This window comes from Equus quagga, chromosome 16 (assembly GCF_021613505.1).
Source record: "Equus quagga isolate Etosha38 chromosome 16, UCLA_HA_Equagga_1.0, whole genome shotgun sequence".
NCBI lineage: Eukaryota > Metazoa > Chordata > Mammalia > Perissodactyla > Equidae > Equus > Equus quagga.
The window spans coordinates 31,711,791-31,738,261 of NC_060282.1; the positions used below are offsets into that span (position 1 = coordinate 31,711,791).

Below are 26,471 nucleotides of genomic sequence, written 5' to 3' on the forward strand. Positions count from 1 at the left end.
TAAATTAGATACTGCATATAAAAGCAAAGAGCACATGACATAACTGACTCATTAAATTTTAGTTCCTTCTCCAAGTGACAAGATTTAACTACACACAAATGTATTAAGTGCTATCTATAAATAAAATTTCTTTCACAGAAAATGTCTGAATATAATGCTCCAGGGTGCGTGACTGTTGACAATCATCCAAGCAGCTTCTTTTAGCTTCAGTTTTCTTATCTCTAAGATGGGATCATAATACATACTTGATGGTTTTATAGCAAGAATTAAAAGAGGTTTATGTAAAACACATAGCATCGATGCCTATCCATAGTAAATGCTCAAAAGATTGTAGTTATTTTTATTTTTATGTTTTCTAAAGTGCTTATAACTCACTAAAGTTATATGGTAAAAGTAAGAAAAGGAAATTTATCCTTTCCCCAATCATGCATTTGGCCTAGGGACTATAAATCAATCTTTGCATATAGGGAATATTTTTATTTAGTTTCACAGAACTTTTCCTACTAATGTCATGAGATCCATTTAAGCTAAATACAATTAATAAATACATTTTCTGAAATAATTCACCAAACATTCTTCTTCTTTTTCTGAATAGGCAATAGTGATGTCTTAGGCAAATAGTCATTTCATACTAAATTGCATCCATATTGTAAGACTTCTGAGTAACACATTCATTTTTGTCTAACCTTTGTCTGCAAACATTTGGTCGCATTTATTTGTAGAATCATTGCCCACCAAAGAAATATTGCCCTCAATGTTTTCATAGTGTCAGAGCTTAGCTGATTGCTTTAGGTTTTTGGTAATTCACAGTTATTGCAGGAATTAAATAGTTTACATTGATAATGGCATGGAAACAAGGCTTAGAATTCTTTTGGGGAAGATAATCAGGCACAGTGACTATCAAACTTTCACTAGTCATCTATGTTCAGAGGTAATTAAAACATCATCACATGATCAGCATACACAAGGTAAACATCATATTATGTGATCAAGAATTTAATTACTAACAAAGCATAAAAAAAGGGAAGAAAGAAAAGTTTAAAAGAAAGTAGGATTTAGGCTCCATCATAAAATTACATGGGCTGATTGTCTTACTGTCCAGATCAGCTTGGAGCATACTCCTGCTAGACCAAGATGTGATTAATAAAATTTATCCATTCATTCAAAAAATAGTTATGCAACAACTGTTCTGTTTGAGATTCTCTTCTGGGGATAAGGATAACAAATATTTGCTGAGTTCCTATAGTATATCAGATACTGTTCAGATCAGGGAAGAGGGGACAGATATAATTCAATCTGTGGCTTCAAGGTAACTAGAATTTGGTGGGGAAAGAGACAGATAAACAATGATATTTCATAATTGTTTGCTAGAGGTGAGGCCAGGGCACTAACAACACACAGGAGAAATATTAAAATCATGGCAGAGACAGAAGGATGAACACAGAATCCAGCATCTGCAGAGTCTTTTTAAGGATTTTGTTGAACGCTTATTATGATTCAGGCATTGCTTAAGCTGTATATCACAACAGTAGTTAGTCTTCACAACAGTATGAGGGAACTGCTATGGTTATCCTCATCTTATAAATTCTACAGGGAACTTGAATAATTTGCTCAAGGTTACATAGCTGGAAAAGGTGGATCCAGGATTAAAACATAGGCAGGATGGCTCTAACGGGGAGATAATAATTGAGTCTTCAAAATAAAGAAAACAGATCTTACTCCAGAGAGCTCAAACAACATGTCTGTTTGCCAGGAGTCATGGGAACGGGGGTTGGGCGGGAGCGTACATCCAAATGAATAGCATGAATCTCAGAATCAAAGGCAGGAGAACAGGGAAAGATGAGGTTAGAGAGGTGAACTGAGGAGAGCAAAGAAGCTGCCTTTTTTACCTGAAAGCAATAAGGAGTCATTGTCAATATATCAGGACAAAGGTGACATTTGCATTTTAGAAAAGTTACCCCAGTCATGATATAGGAAGAATATATTGGAAAGTTGACAAGCTTGGAAACAGAGGGACCATAGAGGTGTTCTTGCCATTATTAAAATATTAACAAATACTTAGAAGAGTACAAGCTAATATTCTGAGCTCTTTGCATATATCAACTCATTTAATTCTGATAACTCTATAAGCTAGGTGCTATTACTAACCTTATATGACAGATAAAGAAACTAAGCACAGAGAGGTAAATAATTTCCAAATTTCACAGTGCTATCAAGTGAGCAAGGTGAAATTTGAGCCCAGAGAGTCTGGTTCTGGAATCTGTACTTTATCCACTGTTCTAGGATGGTGAGCGAAAGTAGAGTTGACAATGATTTTCAACAGATTCTCAAAAGGATCTTCTAGGAGAGAAATAACTTTGGCAAGATCAAACGGGGTAAATGGAAACACAGGTGGAGGGGAAATCTGTGAACAAAGAAGAATTAGAATCAACAAGAAATAAGAACTTACTAGAAGTAGAGTCAAATAGAGCTTCCAAATTTCTGGGGTTGAGTAGCTGAGAGGATGTTGATGATATTCCTTAAAATCGACAACATGTGAAGAGAAGCAGGTTAAAGGGGGAAGTGAGTTTAGTTTTGGGCGTATTGGCTGAGGTGACTGTAGGACAATTAGAATCTGGAAGGCAGAGGAATAAGAATCTGGAATTCACGAGTGAAATCTGGATAACCAGATTGTCCTCAGAGGAGACAAGTGGGAAAGCCGTGCAGCAAGTGAAATCCTTGAAGGTGCGTATAAAGCAATGACTCAACCATTTAGGGGATTATAGATGTGTTTGAGAATCTAATAAAAACTAGCCTAACTTTCTTTCCCCCTTAGTGCAAATACCCAGGCACAAGTTTATGTACAATTTCAGAGAATTTACATACTAAGATTATGAATTCATTTTATAGTAATAAGAATGTAAAATCAAAGACAGAAAACTGGGAGTTCTTTAAAGGATAGATAAAAAGCGACCAAAAAGAAAACAGAATTAGGGGAAAAACCAGTAGTGAGCAGTGTTATGGCAGGGAGAAAAGACTGTTATGAAAGGTCTTAGATTAGTGGCAAATAAGCGGAAAGGTCAAATACAAAAAAAAAAAAGACTGAAAAGTGAAGTTTGAAACTGGGAAGTGACCTTCTGAAGGAAGAGTTTGGGTGAAGTATATGGCTCAGTTGCATAGGTCAAAGACTGAAATGAATAGGAGGAAGTAAAAGTGGAAAATGTTATCTACCCACATCCAAGAAACTTGAATGTGAAAGGACCGGCAGCAGTTTTGGGTAGAAAGGCACACAGGGTAGAGAAGAATAAAAGTAACTTAAAAATAAATGGCAAGAGACCCAAGCATATTTATGTACTTAGTTCCCTAATATGAAGCTCAAATTTCAAATTATAAAGAGCTTCTCATGAAATTCATTTTAAAAACTCCTTTCACATCATCTGAAAGACATAATGACTGATACTACAAATTTTTAAGTGATCTAAATTATTTGGTTTAAAGTGTCTTTCCCAGAGGCTGATTGCAGTAGTATGGAACGTTTGATCATTACTTTCAGTCCTGTGGCCTTCAGAAAAGGGGAAATGAGGCATTTGCTTCCTTCCCAGTGCTGAGGAGACATTTGGCTCTGTTCTCAGAACAATTCTACCATCTGAAAGGAATTTACCTCCCGTGCAGTGTCTGTTGAGTTTGTGAAGTAAATCATTCAGTCAAGGGATGAGACACTTTGAACTCTTGCATGTCCCTTGAGTTAAGAACCACTCTAAAAACATCACAAGCGATGGGAGGAAATTAAAACATCTTGAATGTCACTCATATAAACATTGATAAAAATAGAAAATATCATTTTCATTGAGTGAGTAAAATATTTGGTTTTTCGTTGACTACTTGTAATGCACAATTTAACATTAGGTGGAAAAAGAAAGAAAAATACAGGAAGTCATCTGGTGAACGATACAGAGAGCACTTGTTCCCATTTAATGAGGAAAATGCTTTATCTTGACAGAAAATTATATGTCAAACATTTACAATTTCCTTAAAATGAACCACACTTCTAGCACTTCCTTTCATAAAACCCAATGGCTTAAGGGGAAAGTAACTATTTATTTTTGGAAATGGTATATTTCTCCTTTTTGATGAAGCGTGTTATCTGCCTTTTGAAAAGTCATAATTTCTATAAAAAAAATTGTGTGAATAGCAGATAGCCAAACTAATGATAACAAAATAAAAATAATACAGTCCTTGACCTCTCCCATGAACTATTTCTAAACCACATCTTTCGGGGGAGATTTGAAATTTTGTGGTTAATTCTCTTTTGGAATTAGAGTTTCAAATTCAGAAACTAGGCTATCTGAAAAGGGATATCTCCTGGTTCCAGCTGGGTCTGGAAGTTACCAGGGTGAAAGGCCACAAAAGAAAAGTGTTGCCTTGATGTTCCAACATTACCATGAGCAAACTCCGTTCCGTCTTCTCTTGTGCTTTTCATGGCCTGATTGGCGAAAGCAAAGAAGCACAAAATATTTTGAATAGAATTTTAACTAAGTCATTTCCTGGACTCATCCACATTTAAGTCCAATTCAACAGATATTTTCTAAGTCCAGGATCATAATGGGGCAGTGGACATTAGTTACAGATAAGCTGTGGTGCTTTACACTGAGCCAAATAGCACCTATACTTAGAGAGAAAATAAGAGAAAAACATGTTATTAACATAATTCAATGTTTGCATCACATAAACCATAGAGTGAAACCTTCATGAAATTTCTTATGCTTTAGGAACTGAGAAAAAAGAAATAAACCATGAGAAATAGTGCAACTGTACAGTTAGGCTTCAATATATATAAACAAAATATTGATTTTTAGCATAAGAGTTTTCTCAAAGACAAATGCAAAGAACCTTTAAAACTATTGATAAAAAAACATTTTTAGCTTCCTATGGGAGTTTATCATTATTTTCAACTAAAGAATACCAGCATCATGACTAACTCTACGTGCATTGGCATCTCACCCACCTCTGGCTTGGATGTCCATGTTCTGAGTGGCACTGTCTCTGACAAGGAATCACATTAATATGTGACCTACCAAGAACAGATAAGTAAATCAGAAAATTTTCAATGAATTTAAATTATTAAATGCAATATCAATTAAGTCAAACCGCTTTTAATTTTATCCTGTCTTTGCGTGTATTCATGACTATTTTTAGGTATGAACATTGCGTTTTCACAACCAGCATGAGTTCCTGTAGAACAGCGAAATTGGACTGTGGGTTTAACTGTAATGGAGATTTGGTTCCAAAGAAAGGTTTTGCCAGTTGTTTCAGCCTCATGTACACAGTTACAAATGCACAAATAAACTGAATCTCAACCGTAATTAATCCTACCCACGTCCCTAGAACTAGGACTTAGATCGAGATGGTCTCCTCACCAGTGTCTTGGAGCAGCTATGACATACACCATCTAGAGGGCAGGACATGGTGGTCTAGAAGGAACAAGAATCTGGACATCTGAGTTCTAGTCCCAGCGCTGCTGCCAGGTTGCTTGACATAAAAGTACCATACACCTTAGGTTTGCCTGGTGTCCTACACAGACCTGCAAATTGTATGACTTCCATCATCATTCCATAAATTCTCATGATTTGACATCAATCATAATTACTGAGGAAGCCCTAAGTTCAGACCAGAATCGCATGTAGAGCCTCAGCTGGCAATTAAGCACTATTCTTCAAGTATATTTCACTACAAGAGTAAGAATTAAAGTGACATACCGATGGTGACAGTCAGCCTTTATTTATTTAAAACTTCAAAATGAAGATGTTGTGGGGTTTTTTGGTCAGTTTTCAAAAGCATCTGGCAACTACTTTCTATGTTTACAGCAAAACCCAAGGACTTTCATTCCATTTTTAATGGCTTTTGCTGAAATCAATGATTTGTCCACTCATAAAAGGGCACAAAACATGCCCTTGAAGCTTTCTCATGTGCATAGGAAATCCTTTGTTCAAAATCAATATATTACAGTCAGGCTGAAAACATTACGTGGGAAATTAACAAACATGAAACACCTGAAATATCTTTGTTAACAAAATGACTTTCCGAACAAATGGCAAGCGTCACGTAGCACTCATAACTGCTCATCTGGGGCCCAAAGGGAAAACACAGAAATGAATTTTATGAAAAATGAATGGTCATTCAATTAAACAAAAGTTGTATATAAATCCATTTTCAACATTTAGTCAATTTTTTTATTCTTAGTTGCTTTACATTGAATATGCATTCAATCATGTACATAAGTCATTTCACACTAGAGAAGCATTAGAAAACTTATTTAAATACACGAATCAAAATAAAGTAGAAATATGTAGAATTATTTGATGTTTCAATATTCTAAACTAAAAAAAGAGTACCATAAAAATCCACCTATGGCATAGAGTGCTTTGCATGTCCACATAGACTTAACAGTTTATTAACTTATGCATGTATCATGATGTTATTAAAAAATGTGTGTATATATATATATATATATATATATATATATATCTACCTACAGTTATACATAATGGGTAATATATTCTCCAGAGAGTTAAAATGTATCTTTTTAAGTAGTAACATTTTAAGAAAATTGAAAAATATTGTGATGATAAACATCCTGCATTGTTTATATCCTCTCTCCTATTTTTCCTCTAAGAGAAGATTAAATAAAATTAAAGCTTTTTCTAATAACTTAATTCATTATCAGTAGAATTAACTTACATCATACTACCACGATGCCTTTGGAAAAGCATATAATTTATCCCTTATATTATATACTTGCCCAAACCATTATCATTTCTTATTTTGGCCTACTTTTAAAAATGTACTGTCTTTCCCTTATACACACAGAAAGCTTTAAATTATCCATTTTCTCTTTGTCTTTGTGCTTGATTCTAGAAGATGAACGCAAACACACTCCCACACAAACACATACACATATGCCTACTCTCACCTTCAAGACTGGCCTTTTCTCTAAACTTGTGGCTTCTAGCAAATAGTCCATAGGCTGGGAATCAAGCAATTAGGCTTGTGAGAATAATATCTAAAACTAATGGGGGTAAATCCTGGTCAGCATGGCTTTAGGGTATGGACATTATTAAATCCAGTATGGCTGCTCAGGGACCTCTTACTTCCTAATTCTGCATTAGCTTTTGAAGTTGTGGGCCATCACTGCTTCACATTTCTGCTGAGAGTTCCCATCTCACAGATAATTCTGCTACCTGTGCCTCTCTTCTATCTTCTTCTCAACGTTTTTCTTCTTTCTTCTCATTTCTGCCTCCTGTCACTCTTCCCATACTTCCTACTTGCATGAGAAGAGCCTGTATCCATTCAGAATTAAGTCTTGTCCTGAGTCACCCAAGACCCTGGGTGTGACCTAGTCAGCTAAATATTGCTGGGGACTCTGTGACAGATAACTCATTGGAGTTCTATTTGGATTTGACTTTGCTCCAGAAGTCAGTAAAAAGTAGTTAAGATTCTTGGCTTTATAGTTAAAGACTTTCACTACCTATAAGTTTTGGTGAAGTCAGATAGCACCTCTGAGATCCAGTTTCCTCATATATAAAACCATATATTGATAAATCCACCTCAAGATATTTATGAGCATTAAATGAAATGAAGCATATAAAACATACTTAGCACGAGAAATTCAGAGTTGAGCACATAGTAAGTATTCCATTAATTCTAGTTGATTTTGTTATGATCATGATTATTATAGTTCCACCAAGAAGATGATGGGTAGTTAAGATTTTACAGATTACCTACAAAATATATACACCTAAAGAATTTAAATGAGAGGAAAAATAGTTCTTTTTGCAAAAATTTAATTAAAATAATAATGCAGTAAGTAAATGATGTTCTTGTGTTCCCTTATGCCAGGGGTGGGGGGACTATGGAGAAAACGAATAATACGTTTTAAAAAAGAGAGCTTTTAGCTACTTAACTCAACAATTCAAATTTATTTACAAACAGAATATATCACGTTTGTTATATTGTGATATAGCAATTCATATTTTATATATGCATACGTACATTTATACGTATATATATTAGATTAAATCATATACAATTGCCATTTTTGTAGGTTAAAAACAATCATGTTGAGATATAAACCCACAGATATTTAGGTTCGTATGCATATGTTTATATGAAATCAAATACAAACTTTGAAATTTTCAATGTAGAAGCATAAAGCTTTTATGTATTTATGTAGCTATACATATGTGATATGCATTTATGAAATCATTGGTAAGTCTCTCTCACCCTCACATCTACCTACAAAATATTGAAATATTGAATATTGCCTGCAAGCCTTCTTTTAATTTTTCCACACCGCTGAAATGCAAGGTATTACCGTTCTCCACTTCTAAAAGGCCTTTCGGATAAATTAGGATTCCAAAGAGTATCTTCAAATGGTCTTTCCATAAAATGCCCACACACCTGGCTGAAGAGTACAGATTACAATCAATCAATTGTTTGCACTTTGTCAGATATGCCATTTTACTTATCTGTATGCTCAATTAATTCAGTGACCTGTTGTATTGAAAATCACAGATTTAAGGCCAATTCCTGGTACTATTATCTCCCTAACAGTGATGGCCGAAAAAGTACCACAAGGATAATCCTTAAACCAATCACTTGATCCACATACATTCTGATGTTTCTTAAATACTCAAGAGGTATGAACCATTAGCCACATATAAGATTTAAAAAGAATGTTTGAAGAATTGATCCCTTTTAGCAACTTTTTAGGAAAAGAGTAGCATCAAGGACTTTGGCTTTTTACATTATCTCTGGTTGCAGGGCTAATTGCCTTCCGTGTTCTCTGCTAAGTTTGCTAAGACTCAGAATTACCAATTCCACATTCCAGGAAGTTTTCTCTTGAGGGTTCATCTGAATTGAAGTGACCCTCTGCCGCAGCTTTCATGGTTCTTCCTTGAAGTCATCCTGGTGGCAGACACACCATCTGGATTGAAATTGGCGGGGCAACTGAAAGGAAGAGCTAGATAAAGTCAACAGCTCCTGGAGTCAAATTGCTTATTGACTGAATGTTGGCTGGTGACAGATAGACGTGCACCTGCTCGTGCCCCTATTCTTTCCTTTTAGATCACAAAGATTTGGTTGGACAGATAAGGCTAAATGAAAAGAATGAATAATGATTCCTTCCTAAGGCTTACTAGGTCTATTTGCTGATGTTGGTGTGGGTAAAGTCTTTGAACTGGCATAGCAGCCTCTTATAATTTAGTTCAGGTAAGCTTTTTTACATGTTTTATTCATTCAGGTGTTATCTCTTCCTGAATAGCTTTCCGCAGGTCTACCTGGCAGACAGAGTGTATGCTCCCTACGTACTCCCGATGCACTTGATCCACACCTCCAAGATAGCAATTTTGTGCATTGTCTCTCTCTGGTGCTATATTTAAACTGGAAACATTATATTGCTAGCCATCTTGTGACCGGGTAGAGAGTCAATAACAAGTGAATCAGGAAAAAGATAAACCAATTCCTATTCATGTTGTTTGAAACCTGATCATGCTTTACCTAAAACTCTATCCTAGATTGTTCAATTATGTTCATATATAATATATATGAACATATATATACTAACATATTTAATATATGAACATACATTATATGATTCAATGGATTATCTTTTTGCTTAAGCAACCTTGAGTTGGGTTTTCCTCTATCATGGATGATACTAAACATGGATATAGTTATCATGAGCTATCATAGAAGACCCACTAATATAGTAGGTTTTCTCCCATCATCTTAACATGATCATTAATGTGATCACGTTAAGAGCAGGTTGTGGTTTTCTTATGTCTATATCTCCATTGCCTAGGAAAAGTCATGCAAATAGAAGATGTTTTATCAACATTTGTTAAGTTAATATGCAATGGACTAAACTAAGAGGGTCGGAAGGCAGGCTTTTTAATTGAAAAACTGATTGAAAAGACTCAGTCTATTTGTCTTATATTTAGACTTTCATTAATTTTTAACTGATGACAACTAAAAGGGGATAGTGGGACCAGTAAGAGAAAGAGATTGAATAGAATTTGGAAAGATTAGGCAACACTAAACAAAGGAAAGTTGAGGTAGCAGTAGGAACTGCCCCATAGACAAGTAGAAATACAGATCTAGAGGTCAAGAATGAATCAAATACAGTGTCAAAAATGCTTGCATCTTGGAAATCTTCTCTGTAGAAGTTTGAAGCCATGATAGATAGTTTGCAAAAAGAGTAGATTTATAAGGAATAGACATCCAAGAACAGAATTTTGGTGGACATCTATATGGTAAGTGAGGAGAGGAAGATAACCTAAAGAAGATGAAAGAGAAAGCACAATTAAAGAAGTAGAAAAGGGACTAAGAGAGTTCAACACATAAAGCAAGGGGAAGGATCAGCAAAGACAACTTCTATAGAAAAGAGGAAGAAGGTCAAGACATGTCAAATGGCTTTGACCTTCATAGTAAACCTTAAAACAAGGTTATATGTGAAGAGTGAGAGAAGATAGCAGTGAGATTTAGTCTTGAAAAAAGTGGAAAGATTTGAAATACATTCTTCACGAAATGTAATCAAAAGTCTATTAGAAATGACCAAGGGTTTGTCTGAGCAGCATGGAGAGCACAGCTGAAGTTCAAAAACATGCATTTGGATGGCAGTAAATAACCTCACTTTAGTATTTGCAATCTAGAAGTGAGGGTGAGAAAGTGAATAAACATCCTTCCTTGGGTCAGAATCCACCCATGCAAGGGGTTCATGGATGAAAGTCAGTAGATACAGAGAGCTTTGAATTCTCCCTAAACTGTTCTTTAATGACTGACTCTGAGGTGGAAGTAGGACAAAAGAAATGGGAGGCTAGGAATGGGCTGAAGGTAAATGGTGGGGATCTAGATTCTGAATTAGCAGAAAGACAAATTCATTAAGTAAGAATGAGAGAGGAAAAGATAAGAGTATGTGGTCAAAGAAAGAACTTTTATAAAGATCAATTTTTAATTCATGCTTTTAAATCAGTCTATTATTATAAGAAGTTTAAACCACTTTGACAGATAGATAAACACTTGTATCAGGTCTCCAGGTCACTCCTCCAGCTCTGTCTAGTTGATACTTCTTTTGTCCTCTTCCATTAGGCTTTCCATGTCTGTCTCTCATTTACCATACATTCCCGCAGGCATTATCTTCCATCTTATTCAATCTCAAGGGCTCCTACAAAAATGTATCCTTAGTTCTGACACGTGTAATGTTCAGTAAATTCATTTTTGTTATTGTCTTCCTATGTTTTAAAAATGTTTACTACATGTCCAGTTTTACAATATCTAATCATAACACTGAGTTTCAGAACTCTCCAGGACTTAACAAAGAAAGTAATTCATCATGCAAATTAAAGTTATGAGATTAACACCTCAATCAACGTGTTGTATTTACATCATATATCATTTCATCTGAAATAGTCTTTAAAACTTAACTATTCAGATACAAGCTTACAATATATAGCAAGATTAGATTACCTGGGTTCTTTTAGACTTAAACAACAATGGTATGACCTGATTAATACATGAATCAATGAATAAAATAAGCCAATTAGCCAACTTTGACAAGTAGAGGCCGGTTAAATATGATCCTAAATGTACCCAGTCAATTGTAACTTCCCTGCATTTAGTCAGCTACAATATCTGGACTTCAGGATGACAGACAGCAGGATTCACCACTCCATTGGCTGGACTCGCTAGCCTTCTGCAGCCTGCTAGTGTCCTGTCCAGAAGAAAGAATAGTAATATAATGTTGCCATTAATAATATTATTATTAACCATAACAACAATAATAATAACTACCATTTCTTGAGTACTTATTATCATTCAGTCAGTCTGCTCTGTGTTTTGTAATTCACATACTTACCTCAGAGATATGCTCACTTATAGATTAAAACTGCTCACTTTATAGATTAAAAAAAGAAAGAAAAACTCTGAAGGTCAATCTACCCTTATAGAAGGGGCCTTCTTCAAAGCATAGTATATAATACAAATGTCAAAGGTAAGCTCTGAATGGAGCTTTAAAATTGATTTTAAATGCTATAATACTCAAAAATGTAGCCTGGATCAAACTTTCAAGCACAATGTTTGCTAATTAATAAATAATTAAAAACAAACAGTCTAATCTTTCTGGAAAAAATGACTATTTTTTTCTGGAAAGAACGTATTTCATTTTTTCAAAAATACCAAACTATGTTTCAAAAGAATGAAATATCTACATCAGATATGTTGCCATAACAACAACAAATCCATAGTATAAGTTGTACCTTTTATGGTAGGATCTTCAAACGACTTTTCCAGTTATAGGACTTACATTCATACCTTGGATAACATTTTTATACAATTAGTTTCCATAAAAATAAGATGATACCCAACTTTTTCTTTTTTCTCTGTTATTGAAAATATGTGTGAAATAGCTTCCCTCTTCCCACACAACAGCCTCTTCACCCACATCTTCCTGAAGAGGAAAATAAAAGGGGAGGGAAGGTGGCAGAGAAGTGGGAAGGGAATGTGTTCTCCTTACATAACTAAATAAGGGAGGGCAGGAAGTGGTATATCCAACAAGAGAAGTATTTTCTCCTTAGATAAATGATTTTCTCCATCTCTCACACAGAAAAGGAAAATGGGTTTACCAGTGAATTCCTGTTGACCACATCTTCCTGTGTTCTTCATACTCTCAAGGGATCATAAATTTTAGTTGATATTTCTTTACATCCCCATTTTTTAAATCTAATTTGGTTATTTTCAACTTTTCAAAAGAACATCAAGTATTTAGAACTTAGAAAGGTTTTGTTTTAGAAAAGTAACAGTCCATTAGCTTAAAATAAGTAAGCACAAGTGAACAGCATTGATGTTTTTGAAAACGATACCTTTATACAATCCATTGACTGTTCAATGCCATTAAAGATGGTTTTTGAGTAAGCATTCATATATTTATTTTTAAATTTCTATTTGCATACATTCTGTGTAATGCTTCTCCCCTGTTGTATGAACCCACAGTCCTCTGATTACTTATTCTGCATTGATATTGCAATTGTTATGGTGGTGTTTAGACTTAATTATTAATATAAGTGGACAAAACCATTAGTGCAAACGTGAGCTACATAGAAAACCATGATACTATTAAATGTTATAATTCTATATTTTTGTTGTGGGAACATATCTGACATGGATATTTCACTTTCTTGAAATGTAATTATTTTTGAAAATTTGAAATATTTATATTGAGATAGTCATTCTTTCCACCAAGATCGGACTGTTTTTAATTATCTATAAATTAGTAACATCATGCATTTTAAGTTTGTCAGGCTAGTATTTTAGATTATCAGAGCATTTAAAATCAATTTAAAAGCATTGATTCATTGTTTGCCTTTTGTATTCTTATTATGGAGACTACTGTGACTCAAAGTGATTGAAAGCAGATATTTATTAAATAACATGAGACTTTAAGGGCAAAACGGTAAAATATTCTTAATCTTAAAAACTTCTAGAAAATGGCTAATGAGACCAGTTACCAAAATAACGTACGTTTATTAGAAAATGCTAAATCATAAATATTTTATAAATATACTACTTATATCCTTAGTTAAGGACTACTAATTATGGGTCATTTTTGTATTTTGATCTTATTAATAAGAACTTAATGGGTGAAGCTCAGTGAATAAAGCTCTCAGTAGAGACTATCTCTAATTAAATTTACTTTTCCCCGTGACTTCTAGCCTTTACTGAGCTCCTCTCATATATAACCTAATTTCAAATCTTATTCATTTTTGTTTTTTCGTGTATCATCTGCCTGATAGTTGAACTTCAGGTCACTAAATAAAAAACAAAGTTTACCTCCCTTTTCTTTCTAGGTAGTTAAATTGGGTCAGAGGTTCTTTTCTACTTTCTAAATGTAATTATTTTAAGAATTTTTTTAAATAAAGATTTCTAGGAGGTCTTCAATATAAAGCTATGGAGAAACATTACTACCTACTTTTAGCATTTTAAACCTCCATACTATATTTTTATACTTGAATTAGATATCTTCATCTCCTCTTCCTCCAAAAATGTTTCAGCATTTTTTAAAAAACTTTCCCATGAAATGTAAGTAAGAACATTTTAGAAATTTTGCAGGAACATTGACATAATTGTTACCAATTGGAGGTATTACACGATCAGGTCATTTGTCCCTTGAGTTGTTGTTCTGGAAAAGATATAGAGAAAAACGAGATTTAAGAAATTAAGCAAAATGTAAGAAGTATTCAGTTAGAAATTGCTCTACAGCTTTTTCCTTTAATTTTGTAATTTTGTGAGTCAGCTCAAAATCTAGTATTGTCTTTATGATTGATTTTTTAGTAAGTGCAATATTGACGTTTATTTGGAGGAAATGAAGACTTGCTTAGCTATACTTGGAGTCCATTTGGGTACTAACGGTACTGATATTCTTATTCACAAATTGCAATCTTTTTTTTTTTTTTTTGCAGTTTTACTAAAGGGAGGAAAAAAAGAGGAAGAGAAACCATTTAGAGACTGTGCAGATGTATATCAAGCTGGTTTTAATAAAAGTGGAATCTACACTATTTATATTAATAATATGCCAGAACCCAAAAAGGTAAAACCAGAAGTGTTTGTTTACGAGATGTAAAGCAGATCCTAGTTGAATTGCTGAATAATCAGATTGATTTGTGAGCTTGTTAAACCTAAAATATATATGCCTGAGCTTTTTTCTCCCAAAGATACTCTGTTTCCCAGGTCCATAAAAGATGAAAACCCTATTGTACAGACTTCCCCAACCCCCACCTCCCATCCCTCTTTCACACAAAATTTTCTGTTTATTCTCTGCTCATTCCTGGGATGTTCCATTGCTCATAAATGCTTGCCTTGTACAGATTACATGTCGAGGTCACATGTACTTCAAGTGCATGGGGAAGAATTAGGAGCCATCTTCCAAAGTCCCAAAGACCCAGATGGCACATATCATCTACAGTCCAAATACTGTGGAGAGGAAGCCAGGGACATATAGCTATTTGCAGAATCATTGCTCCTATTAGGGTGAGAGAAGCCTATCTTAACTCATAATCTTGAAATGATTTGCTTTTCATATTTACCTAAAAGAGTGGGTTGGAAGATAGGGTTTATCAGTATGTTGAACAGGATCCAAAGTAAACTTTGAAGTAAGCAAACACTGTCTTCCTGCTCACATCTCTTTTATATACTTTCTCCCTATTTATTCATTAAATCGTCCATCCATTCCTTCATTCAATACATATTAAGTGGATGTCATTCATTTGTCAGTCACGGGCTAGGGACACAATATAGAACAAACAGATCCCACTGTAGTGATGAAAACACACTATTTCACAGATAATTATAACACACTGTAGACGGGTAGTGATAGAGACAGTCTGTTTAAAGCAGAGTGTATGGAGAGCCATGAGGAGAGCCCTGCTCTCCAGTACGTAGAAGCTTTAGCTAGATGCCCATGGCCCCCCTTGCAGTGCTCCATCCTCAAAGGATGAAATAACTTTCTTCCTCTCTTTGCCCACCTAAATTATCAGTCCCATGTCACCATTTCCTCTGGGTACTGTGCAAATGCTCTTGGAAGGCTTCCCCTAATCTCCTCCAGGAACTCTGCATGACTTTCTCACTACCAGAGTTCTACAAGGCAAGGATTGTGCCTTCTTATCTTGATTTCCTGGGATCCGGCATGGCTTCTGGCGCATAGTAGGTCCTCAATAAATATATGCTCAAACGAATGAATGGATAAACGACCTGCTGATGATAATGTCACACTTCTATGTACTATATAGTAAGTAAACCTAACTTACTTAGTCTTCTTGATTGTTAGTCTCCTTTGATGGTGAGGGAAATGAATCTTGGAGACCAGTTTGCCAGATGTCATGCAATTGTCGAGAGGGAGAGTCTGGACTCCACCAGCATCCTCTCTCTTTTAATTTCAATAAGGATTAGGGGTTTAAGTTAGCTTGAGGGTTTTTTTTTCCACGGGCTAGGGCAAAATTTTCTTCTAAAAAGAGGCCTTCCATGCTGTTCCATAATGGGGATGGAGGGAAGAAAGCACAGAGGGTAAAAAGGCAGGAAGCACAGTTCCATACATTGCTAGCTGGGCCACCTACCAGAGAAGTTTGGTTTCACTTGTTTTTCATTTTGAGCTTCTGTTCAAGACTTCACTGAATCAAGTGCTCCATTTGATTAAAAAACAGAAAAACAAAAAACTCTGAAGGTACAATGGCAAGTCTAGGAGTAAAGAGAAGAGGGTAACTTATCGTAAGGAGGAGGCTTTTGGATTCTTTGGATCATGTGATATGAAGCCTCCCGACTCTACTTGCCCATATCTTAAAATCATACTTAAGCTTAAATTCAATTCATACATACATGCACATGTATATACACCCACACACTGACACACCTACACATGATGTGTAAAGTGTGTCAGAAACTGTCCCGGGGGGCGGAGTGGAGCTAACATAAAAACTCTCTGTAATTTACCTACAGTGCTGCCCAAGACCTGAAAGAACCCCTAAATTATTGTCAGTTCTACTACAACATGCCTTGACTCTAAAGATAAAAGTTAGCTAAAAACGTTAAATGACTTTCTCTTTAGACTACTAACGGTTCTATGATACATACAAATATAAAAATGAAATTAACTTTTAAAGTTTTGGATTAACCTTCACACTTTTAGAATCCTTTTCACCCCATCACCAATACTGCCAATGGCCCTGGGGCAGAGGGGCAGTTCAAATAAAGTTTTGATTATTCCATGAACTTTAATTCATGTATAACTGCAACTAGCATTTTTGTTTTGTTTTATTTTGTTTTCTGTGAGGAAGACTGGCCCTGAGCTAACATCTGTTGCCAAGCTTTCTCTTTTTGCTTGAGGAAGATTGTCCCTGAGCTAACATCCATGTCAATATTCCTTTTTTTGTATGTTGGATGCCACCACAGCATGGCTTGATGAGCAGTGTGGGTCTGCCCCTGGGATCTGAACCAGCGAACCCCAGGCCACTGAAGCAGAGTATGCAAGCCTAACCATTGTACCACCGGGCCACCCTTGCAACTAGTGTTTTGAACTACTCTTACTTCAAAACATTTTGAGGTGCAAATGATGCACAGGCTATTTGCAGAACCACTGTTACTGTTAGGGTGAAAGAAAAGTATCATATCTTAACTCATAATCTTGAATAAATTTGCTTTTCACATCTTCAGAAAAGAGTGGGTTGGAGGATCCAATTCACTATATCAGTGGCTGACTCCTGTGTTGGCTTCATCAGGATGGCATGATTTAAACTTACATTGTGCAAAATAATGGATTTTGCATATTACAGAGCTTCAGGGTCGTTCTTGAATAAGTGAAATTTAAAATATTAAATCCCCAAGTGTCAAATATCTGCTGGACTAAACTTCTAAAATTTGAGCTTAGGAAAAGACAGTAGCCTGAGCAGGTTAGCGGTAACATCAGTACAAGCCTATAAGAGGCAAGTTTTATCTCTGTAGAAGTGGCCTCATGGCTGTTCAGAGGGAAGAAGGAGAATTTCCACCTCATCTGGTCAGGACTATCATTAGATTTAGTTTTATTGGAGATGGTAGCAGAGTGCGGCAATAGGGGGAGGTAACTGAGCAAAAAGAAGGAAGACTTTGGTCTTTTTTTTTGACTTAGGTGTTCATTCCCTCGTTTTATTCTTTTCCCTTTATGATCATGGATTGTCTCACAAGTAGTAATAGTGTTCTATTATGGATACTTTTGACTAATATGCCTTCGCTTTTTTGTAGGTAGTAGTTTTTTTAAAAAAATCGCTTGTTATAGCCACATAGCATGGCATAGTAAGAAAAATATTGTATGAATTTCCCCAGAGTAATTTAGAAGCTAATTAATACAATAGTTCAAATGTACTGAGCATTTACAATTTGCCAGGAGCTATTCTAAGCACTTTACATATAGGTACTCACTTGTTTCCAATAAGCCTATGAGATGGGTGCTCCCATTATCCCTATTTTAGAAAAATAACTTGCTCAAATCATGTAGTTAATAAATATTGAACACAGGCTTTGTGAAAAAGGAAATCAGTTCCAGACTGTAGCATCTTAACAGGGGGCTAAGTAAGATAATCATTTATTGGAGTAATTGCTGAAGTGGCACTATTCATGATTTTTTATATGAACCTGTGTGAGTGACACAGATAAGCGTTTGTTACCAGAAAATTATGTAAAATTGATTGTGTTCAGATTTTAAGCCACGCCGCTTTTCTTCTAGCCTGTAATCTCATTTTCTTCTCCTATTTTGATAGAGATCATCAATATCATCTCAGTCCTACAAAAAGTGCTTGCAAAATGCATCTTTAGGAGCTTCACCCTCCCAAGTGCATTGTGCTTTGTAGATATAAAGTTTGGTGCTACGTTTGAATATGCTTAGCAAAAGCTTTCCTCATTGTAATGCTTGCAGAAGTTCTAGTAAGGGTAAGAAACTCAAGAGAAGCCTATAGAAAAACAGAACAAAACAGAAAGTTCAAATATGTGGGATGTGGATCAATCGACATAACTGGGCTATTTTGGCAAGTGACAAAAACTATCAACAGGAATTATTCCTCTTTTAGGCAGAGTGAAAGTTGTGTGTACACAGAATTGTTCTACAGTTATTGTTTTGACTGACATCGTTCCGTGCCAAGAAAGACTATCTTCAAAAGTTAGAAAAGTGTTACCTTGTAAAATGTGATGGGGAAGCCAAAGGCAGTTTTCCAGAACTATTAAATTTTTTAAGCAGATAGAAAAGGAAGATTAGATCATTTATGTATTTATTTTTTACTTTTTTATTATTAGTGGCTTGTTGTTATTTTCCTCTCTGAATTCCCTTCTATGCATAGCAGTAGGAAATAAGACTTTCCATTGTATTTTATAAGTTTCTAGAACCAAATGCCTCATAGCCTGCTTAGTTTCATTCAAAAAGAAAACCGTTAAATCATAACTCTGCTTATTGTAAAATATTAAAAAATTGTTTCTGAATTCATAATTCCCCTAATTCTTGGAAAAGGACTATAACAAATGTGTTGAGCCTTTTCTATTTAAGGTTATGGAAAAATAATTAACATCCACAAGCCTAATCATTCCAACTTGTATGGAGCATAAAAGCATAAGAACTATGTGAATCAAATTTCCCTTTTCTGTTTGGGTTTAAATCTCCATATTATGTTAAAAGGTATTTAATGCTTGAAAGCTTTGACCTTGCCTGGGATAGGAGCCAGTTCAATCTTTTCTTGGATAGAGTTAAGCCCAAGTCATGTGACCAATAAATACAACAGGCATAGTAAATGTGGCAGGGCCCTCGTCTACAGGAAGGACACCGCCAGATAGCACAGACCACACAATATTGGCGAGTGAACGTTTCAAGTCCTTTTATGTCTCAAATCTTTTGAAACCAACCACCTATTTTCTTGAACTTCCTTCATCTGTTAAGCATAGGCTTTGTATTTTTCTTCTGACTAGAAATAACATGGCATTTCTTTTTTTTTGCTAGCATGAGTCCAGCTTCTTAAGTATATATGTATATAATAAAAAGTAGCATGCTCAAACATTAGTGATGACAGTATTATTAACAAGAAGCTGGTAATCATAATCGTAAGGACAATTTACTGAACTTTTATATTTTTTGGTTTTGTACATTCTGTATTATTCATAATAAATTATATGTAATGTTATATATAATAGTAAGCTATATAATATGTGAGGTATTATATATACAGAATATATAATATATAATACAAATACATGTTATCTCATATGTAAAATACATCTAAGAGATGAGAATAATGACAAAGCCTATTTTCTGCCAAACACTATTCTAAAAACTCTTTATGGATCGACTCATTTAATCCTTGCAAAAGCTATAAGAGCAGAGGTGGGATTTGAACACAGGAAATTTAGCACCCAATTCCACGCCCCTAACCAATGTGCCATTCAGCTCTATTGTGTCCATATTCCACAAATGGCAGCTGTTATCGTTGCTGTTATTATTGGGTCCTAATAAGAATTGTGGAGCATATGTCCAACCTCTTAACTTCTCTGCACCTCAGCTTCCAATGCAGTAATCTGCCTGGGTAACTTCTTTCTCCCCATGTAATTCTGACTTTCTCTGGGTCTTTATCTAAGAACTGCTCTCAGCACTCCTTAACATTTCCAAGTCACTGGAAACCTTTATTTAAAAGGAAAATTGCCCTTTTCTAAAATTTGTGAGTAATTTTAAAACTTTAAGTGCATACAATTTTAATAACCTAGATAATAGTAATTTAAAAAACTGTGAAGAATAGTTTTCTCTACACACTCTATATTTATAAGTGTAGTTATTCCTTTCCCTGAGTGTGTAAGTGGACTTTATAGCTTTGCAAACAGAGTTTGGCAAACTTTCAGGCAGTCAATGTCCATTAGGAAATAAAAATCTGGAAAAAAATTCTGGATTAACTGGTTAAAGCGGGGTAAAATTTAATTAAGAAACAAGTGACATTAGTTTCCTCTAGCAAAATGTTTTCTTGACATTTTCACTTACTCTTATTTAAGTTTCACCAGTAAAGTTCCACCATGGCCACTTGTCTTGAATCACCACCTATGCCCTCTTTAAACTAGGTCATCTGGATTTTATTCTCATGGGAATTCTCAGTCTCTCTCTCTCTCTCTCTCTCTCTCTCCTCGAGGTCACTAATGCCTCTTTCATTTTAAATTAAGTGTGTATTTTCTTAATCTTTGTTTATCTTAACTTCTCTGGAATATAATCTTTATTTGTCTTGACTTCTCTGGAATATTTCATTAAGTTGATCGCTTCCTCAACTCAAAATCTATCGCCAGCTTTCATTGCATTCCATTAATCAAGTTTTTCTATTTTATCTTTCCTTATTGCATCTTTAGTTATTCAACAAATGTTCATTCAGTGCCTGCTAAATGTACTAAGCTGGGCACTGCTCTAGGCACTGGAGACAGCAGCAAATAAAGTGAAGCCTTTGCCTACCTAAAGGATATTGTTGTATTTTATCTCCATCAGCTGTTCACAAAAGCCCAACCTTGGACCCACCACCCTCCCCCTAAACACATCTCTTACCATTTTTTTCTTTGCTTCTTTAAATAATCCATTTCCATGCTATCAACTATTGCTTTCAAGCAGATTACTCCAATATAATTTTTAATTAGTTAGATGTAGGGTTTATATCCCAGATTCAGTACTTGTTATTAATAATAACCATTGGTAAGTTGCAGAAATACTCTAAGCCCTTGATTTTTCTCATCTATAAAACGGAGATGATATATATTATAGCGTTGTTGTGAAATAAGTTAGAAAACTGCATGTAAAGTGTTTAAATTATCTGGCACTTCACAAGCATGCTATTGTCAACGGCTATATTTTTCTTATTCCCTTATCCTCTCATCCATATTCTTATCCTTGGTCTACCTCCAGTAGATCATCTCTCACTGATCAATGAACTCCCCCTTTTGGATGACTATGCTACCTCAAACTCTAGAAGTCCGAAATGATCATCATTTCTTTTCTCATATGTTAGCTCTCTTCCTTAAATTTCTTATTTAGATCACTATCTATCACTTGTCAGCTTACTGGAATCAAAAATTGTGGACCCCTACATCTCCTTAATCCTATAGGAGCCGTCACTATTGAAACGTTTAGATGTTTTGAGGACACGATTTATATTTTATTCCTCATAATATCCCCTGTTGTAACACAGAATCAATGCCCAAAAATTCTTGTTGAGTGAAAAATAAGTATATGAATTAGAATTAGAATTAAGGAGGACAAAAGACTAGCTAGAGGTTATGTTGAGGACAAAGAGCAGGTACGGAAAGGTTAAGGGATTAGTGAGGAACCAGTGGGCCAGGGAGGGGAATTTCAAATTTATAATCTTTGGGGTGAGTCAATTGCTAGGGATGATGAAGACATGCTGATGTGTGGCTGTTGTCAAATTAGAGGGAGAGCCCTCAGGAGAGCAGTTTGCCTATTTTATATGCTCACAAAGCGGGATGTATCTCTTAGTTCCTTTCACTCTGAGGAAGTACATGGACAATTTGTCCTTTGAATGACAGTTCTTGCCGTTGTTTTCATACCCTTTAGGCATCTGTGTTCCAAATTTAATGCCTCAGGGAGACTGCTTGAGGTTTTTCCTTTAATCAGAGCTTAGCTCTTTGCCCATACAGCCAGCCTGCTGCTGTTGCATTATATCTACACCTTTAGCCAGCCTCCAAAATGCTTTAGTAGTCAATTGCCGGGGGAACGATGATCCCCATAGCTGGGCCCTTAAATAATCGAGCTGCCACATTCTTGCTACATCAATTACAGTGATTGCTTTCCAAAGATAATCCCATTACATATATGTTTCTCTCCTTGGGTGGACTCTGGGGGAAATGAATCAATTCCTAAATAAATACCATTGTATTTAGAATAATTGAAATAAGCATAAGTCTTTGAAAGTTTTGGATAACTTTTCCACATGGGAAAGAAACACTTCTCGCAGTCAAAAGTAATACAGTACATTGTGTTCTCCTCTTTATTGTTCATGATGAAAATTCAAGCAAATAATGTATTCTCCATACGCTGAGGACCAAACTTTTCCTCTAATGTAATACTGAACCACTAAAGATAATTATTATAGTATGTAAGTGTATAGGAGTTAATATGCAATGTATTATGCAAAAGATAAATTTTTATGATTTTTTTAAAATTATTTTTCTAAAATCTTTATTATTATTATATTGCCATTTCAATTAATTGAAGATTTAAAAATTCTGAGTTTTATGTTTTGGTAATAACGTGGTCTATAATTTTGGAAACTTTAGTAGCATTTTTAAAAATTGAAGAAACTCAAGTGCCTATTACCATTTAAGACAAAGATTTTAAAAAAGTTTTTGTAGTCTGAGACAGTTTTAAACTGACTGATTTAGTTTTTTACAAATAATTTATGCACATTTGATGAAATTTAGTTAGAAACAACTGAAATATAAGACAATGTAACCAATAAGATGTCCAACATTTTTCAACATAGCAGTTTTTATTCCTCTTATCTATAGGCCAATCCGCCCTATTTCTATTTTGAAACATTTCTGATACATGTTTCTTTAAAACAGACATAATTTTCACTTGCCGTTATTTTCTCTTTGTCAGGTATTTTGCAATATGGATCTTAATGGGGGAGGTTGGACTGTAATACAACATCGTGAAGATGGAAGTCTGGATTTCCAAAGAGGTTGGAAAGAATATAAAATGGTAAGATGAAAGAATTTATGTAGGTTTTTTTTTTTTTTTAAGATTTTATTTCTCCTTTTTCTCCCAAAGCCCCCCCGGTACATAGTTGTGTATTTTTAGTTGTGGGTCCTTCTAGTTGTGGCATGTGGGATGCTGCCTCAACGTGGCTTGGTGAGCAGTGCCATGTCCACGCCCAGGATTCGAACCAGTGAAACCCTGGGCCGCCAAAGCAGAGCGCGTGAATTTAACCACTGGGCCACGGGGCCAGCCCCTTATGTAGTTTTTGATGTTTTGTCATGAAGTTATCTTCACCAAACTATGTGATAAATTCTTGTATTTTTAGGTGTTTTCAGTTATTTAAAAAATAAAATGATACGTTACTGACCTTATTTTCATTAAACACAAAACACTCATAAATCATTTTGAGTAAATGATTTCCACGTGTACATCAGAAAGAAAAAGATATTACTGAAATTATTTGATGGACTATTATGTATTGTCTGGATTCATTTCTCATTGAATGTTGGTGGGGGAAGCTAAAACTTAGACCCAGACTGAGTACATGAGCCAGGATGAGGGAGGCGTGCAGCGTTGCAGGTTGTGGAACAGGATGGGTGGGTACTACCAATGGCCTCACTCACATGGCTAGCAAGTTGTTGTTGGCTGTTGACTGAGACCTCCATGTGGCTAGGTTGGGCTTCTCCCAGTACAGTGATCCAAGGTCATCAGACTTCACATGTAGCAGTTAGCATCCTTAAGCACAAAAATAGAAGCTTCCAGGCCTTTTTAAGACGTATTAGACCCAGTAATGGCACAATGTCACTTCCACAACATTCTTTTGGTTAAAGTTGATGACAGGGTCAGTCCAGATTCAACGTGAGAGGAGTACACACGGGTGTGAACTGTGAAGAATGATCCATTGGGGTCTCCAAAATAACAGCAGACATCATCATCATCATCATCATCACCACCATCATCATAGCTAACTTTTTCAATGCTTAATGGGTGACAGCCCCACATAAATTCTCATCTAATTTTTATATCAAATCTATTATCTAATACTGTCTCCATTTTAAAAGGAAACTGAGCAAGTTGGGAGATCAATTTTCCCAAGATAATATAGTAGATGGTTGAAATAATCCACAATCAAATAATCACATAGTCAATGCTTACAATGTTAACTATTAAAATCTGCTGACAAAATGTCAAGGCACAGTAATGGAAGAGGATTTCCATTTATGGACTAATTCTCATATGTTATGTATAAATCTTCTGGACAATTCTTGTCAAATTTTTGACAAATTCCCCTCTCAGAAGGTAGAGAAAAAGATGAAGAGAGATGTTGTACTAGCCTAAGTTCTGTCTTGATATTCTGGTAGAAAATGTGTGAAAACTGTGGTTGGTCAACATTCACAGTCTACCCAATAATAGGTTCATAGTTGGTCAAAAGACACTAAACAAAAGGTTTTAGTAAATAAAGGGAGGTCTCTAGTGCTGTCTCTGTGTCTACAATATTTTTATCAGATACGCTATTGAGTACTCTGTAAGTAAGTTAATGAAGTTTGGAGTTACACAAAGTTGGAACTTTGATGTCTTCAATAAACCGTAAACTCAAGATGGAAAGGTAGGCTAAAGGCAACAAGTGTTTTTTTCACTATTAGCATGAGACTGAATTATTCTTTAATCATGGCTTTTAAGAAGTCTACCCTTCTCCCTTTTTTAAAATAGAAAGACTATCATGTTCTAATCAAACTAGAACAATTTATCAGTTGAGGATCGATTCTACAAGGTCAGGAAATGAGATAAGCTCCAAAATTCTGAAACACTTTGGCAAAAAATGAGTCTGATGACTTTTTAAATTTTAACTTAAAAAAATCGTCATATATTACAACTTGGTTAACTTTTACCAAAACACAAGGTAGAAAGTGTTTCAGTTGTTTCCTCCAGAATTTTTCTTTCACCAAAGTCAAAGTGACATGACTCCACAAAGAATGGATGTAGACTCCTTATGCCAATTCTTATGACTCACACCCATTTCTGCTTCCTACATCAGAAGAACTGACTGCTAGAGTATACATCTTTTGGGACGACAAGACCTTTTTGGCATGGACCACTTTCTCCTCAATCTTCACTAATCTGCTATTATACACACTGAGACTCTTTACTTCTTTCTCAGGCACTGAGTACAGACATGGTTTCGTTCCTCATTCCTTTCTGCTTTTCCTCTCTTCTTCCCTTCTTGCTGGTTGCTATCTATGGGCTGCCTCTTGCTTCATATGGTTTCCAGAACAATATGTTAAAATTATGAACACATGAAATTACAAATATAGATTATATATTGTAATTATTATTTTTCAACCTCTCTCAACATGGAAGATTTGCAGTTTATTTGATTCTTAACAGTAGTTGTAAGCCTTCAAAAGTCTTTGACCTGAGCACCTGAGCTTTGTTTTCACTTAAACTTCCTTTAGGAGGAGATTCAGCAAAATCTGGTTTATGGATTTGTAAAGATGTTTGCCAAGAGGAAAGTCCAGAGTGGGCCTTTTTAATGAGGCACTTAGGGAACTACACTAACTCCTTCAAACCATGAGGGTACCATTTAGTGGCCTCTAGCAATAACACTTATCAGCAGTACTTTTGCATATAAAGCCCAATCAAGCTAAGAGTTCCAAATAGTACCCTAGCGGCCTAACTTTATAGAAGGTGGTGACTAATGCCCTGGAGACAACCTGGCTTTGTGTTGAAAACAATTGCCCCCATAAACAGGGCTTCCTATGGACACAAATATGTCAGTCTGGGCACCATACCTTCTGGGAGTTCTGTGTTTCTGGAAAAAATTAAGAGGACATTTTCAATTTTAACATCATCACATTAAAAAGAGAAAAATACATATGAGATTGAAAAAATTGAAATAAATCATTCTTTCCATCTTTCTTGGGCTGAGTGTGCCAACATTTAGAGGAGATGCACAATTGAATTGTATATTAAAGCACCTTTGGAAAGCCACAGCGCAGTAACACTGACTTCTTATCTGTTTTCTTTAATCATTTGTACAAAAGGAGATGAAACCCGTAGGACACACGGACTGTGTCTGGTTTCAATTGCTTCAACTATAAAAAGTCAACACTTTCTATGAGCATTATCAGACAAAACAAATAAAGTATCAGAGACAATTATTTTATTAACTTGGAAAAATACAAACTAAAACTGAACATTT

The 26,471-nt window shown here is 35.2% G+C and overlaps 1 protein-coding gene across 6 annotated transcripts in view; it reads left to right on the forward strand.

Moving 5' to 3' along the window:
* Positions 1–26,471, forward strand: part of ANGPT1 (angiopoietin 1) — a 239,768-nt gene that overhangs the window by 171,090 nt on the left and 42,207 nt on the right. For all 6 annotated transcript variants that reach the window (XM_046641603.1, XM_046641605.1, XM_046641604.1 and 3 more), the window contains exons 5-6: positions 14,490–14,617; positions 23,174–23,275. In XM_046641603.1, the coding sequence (XP_046497559.1) occupies positions 14,490–14,617; positions 23,174–23,275 (230 nt within the window). The remainder of the gene's footprint in view (positions 1–14,489; positions 14,618–23,173; positions 23,276–26,471) is intronic.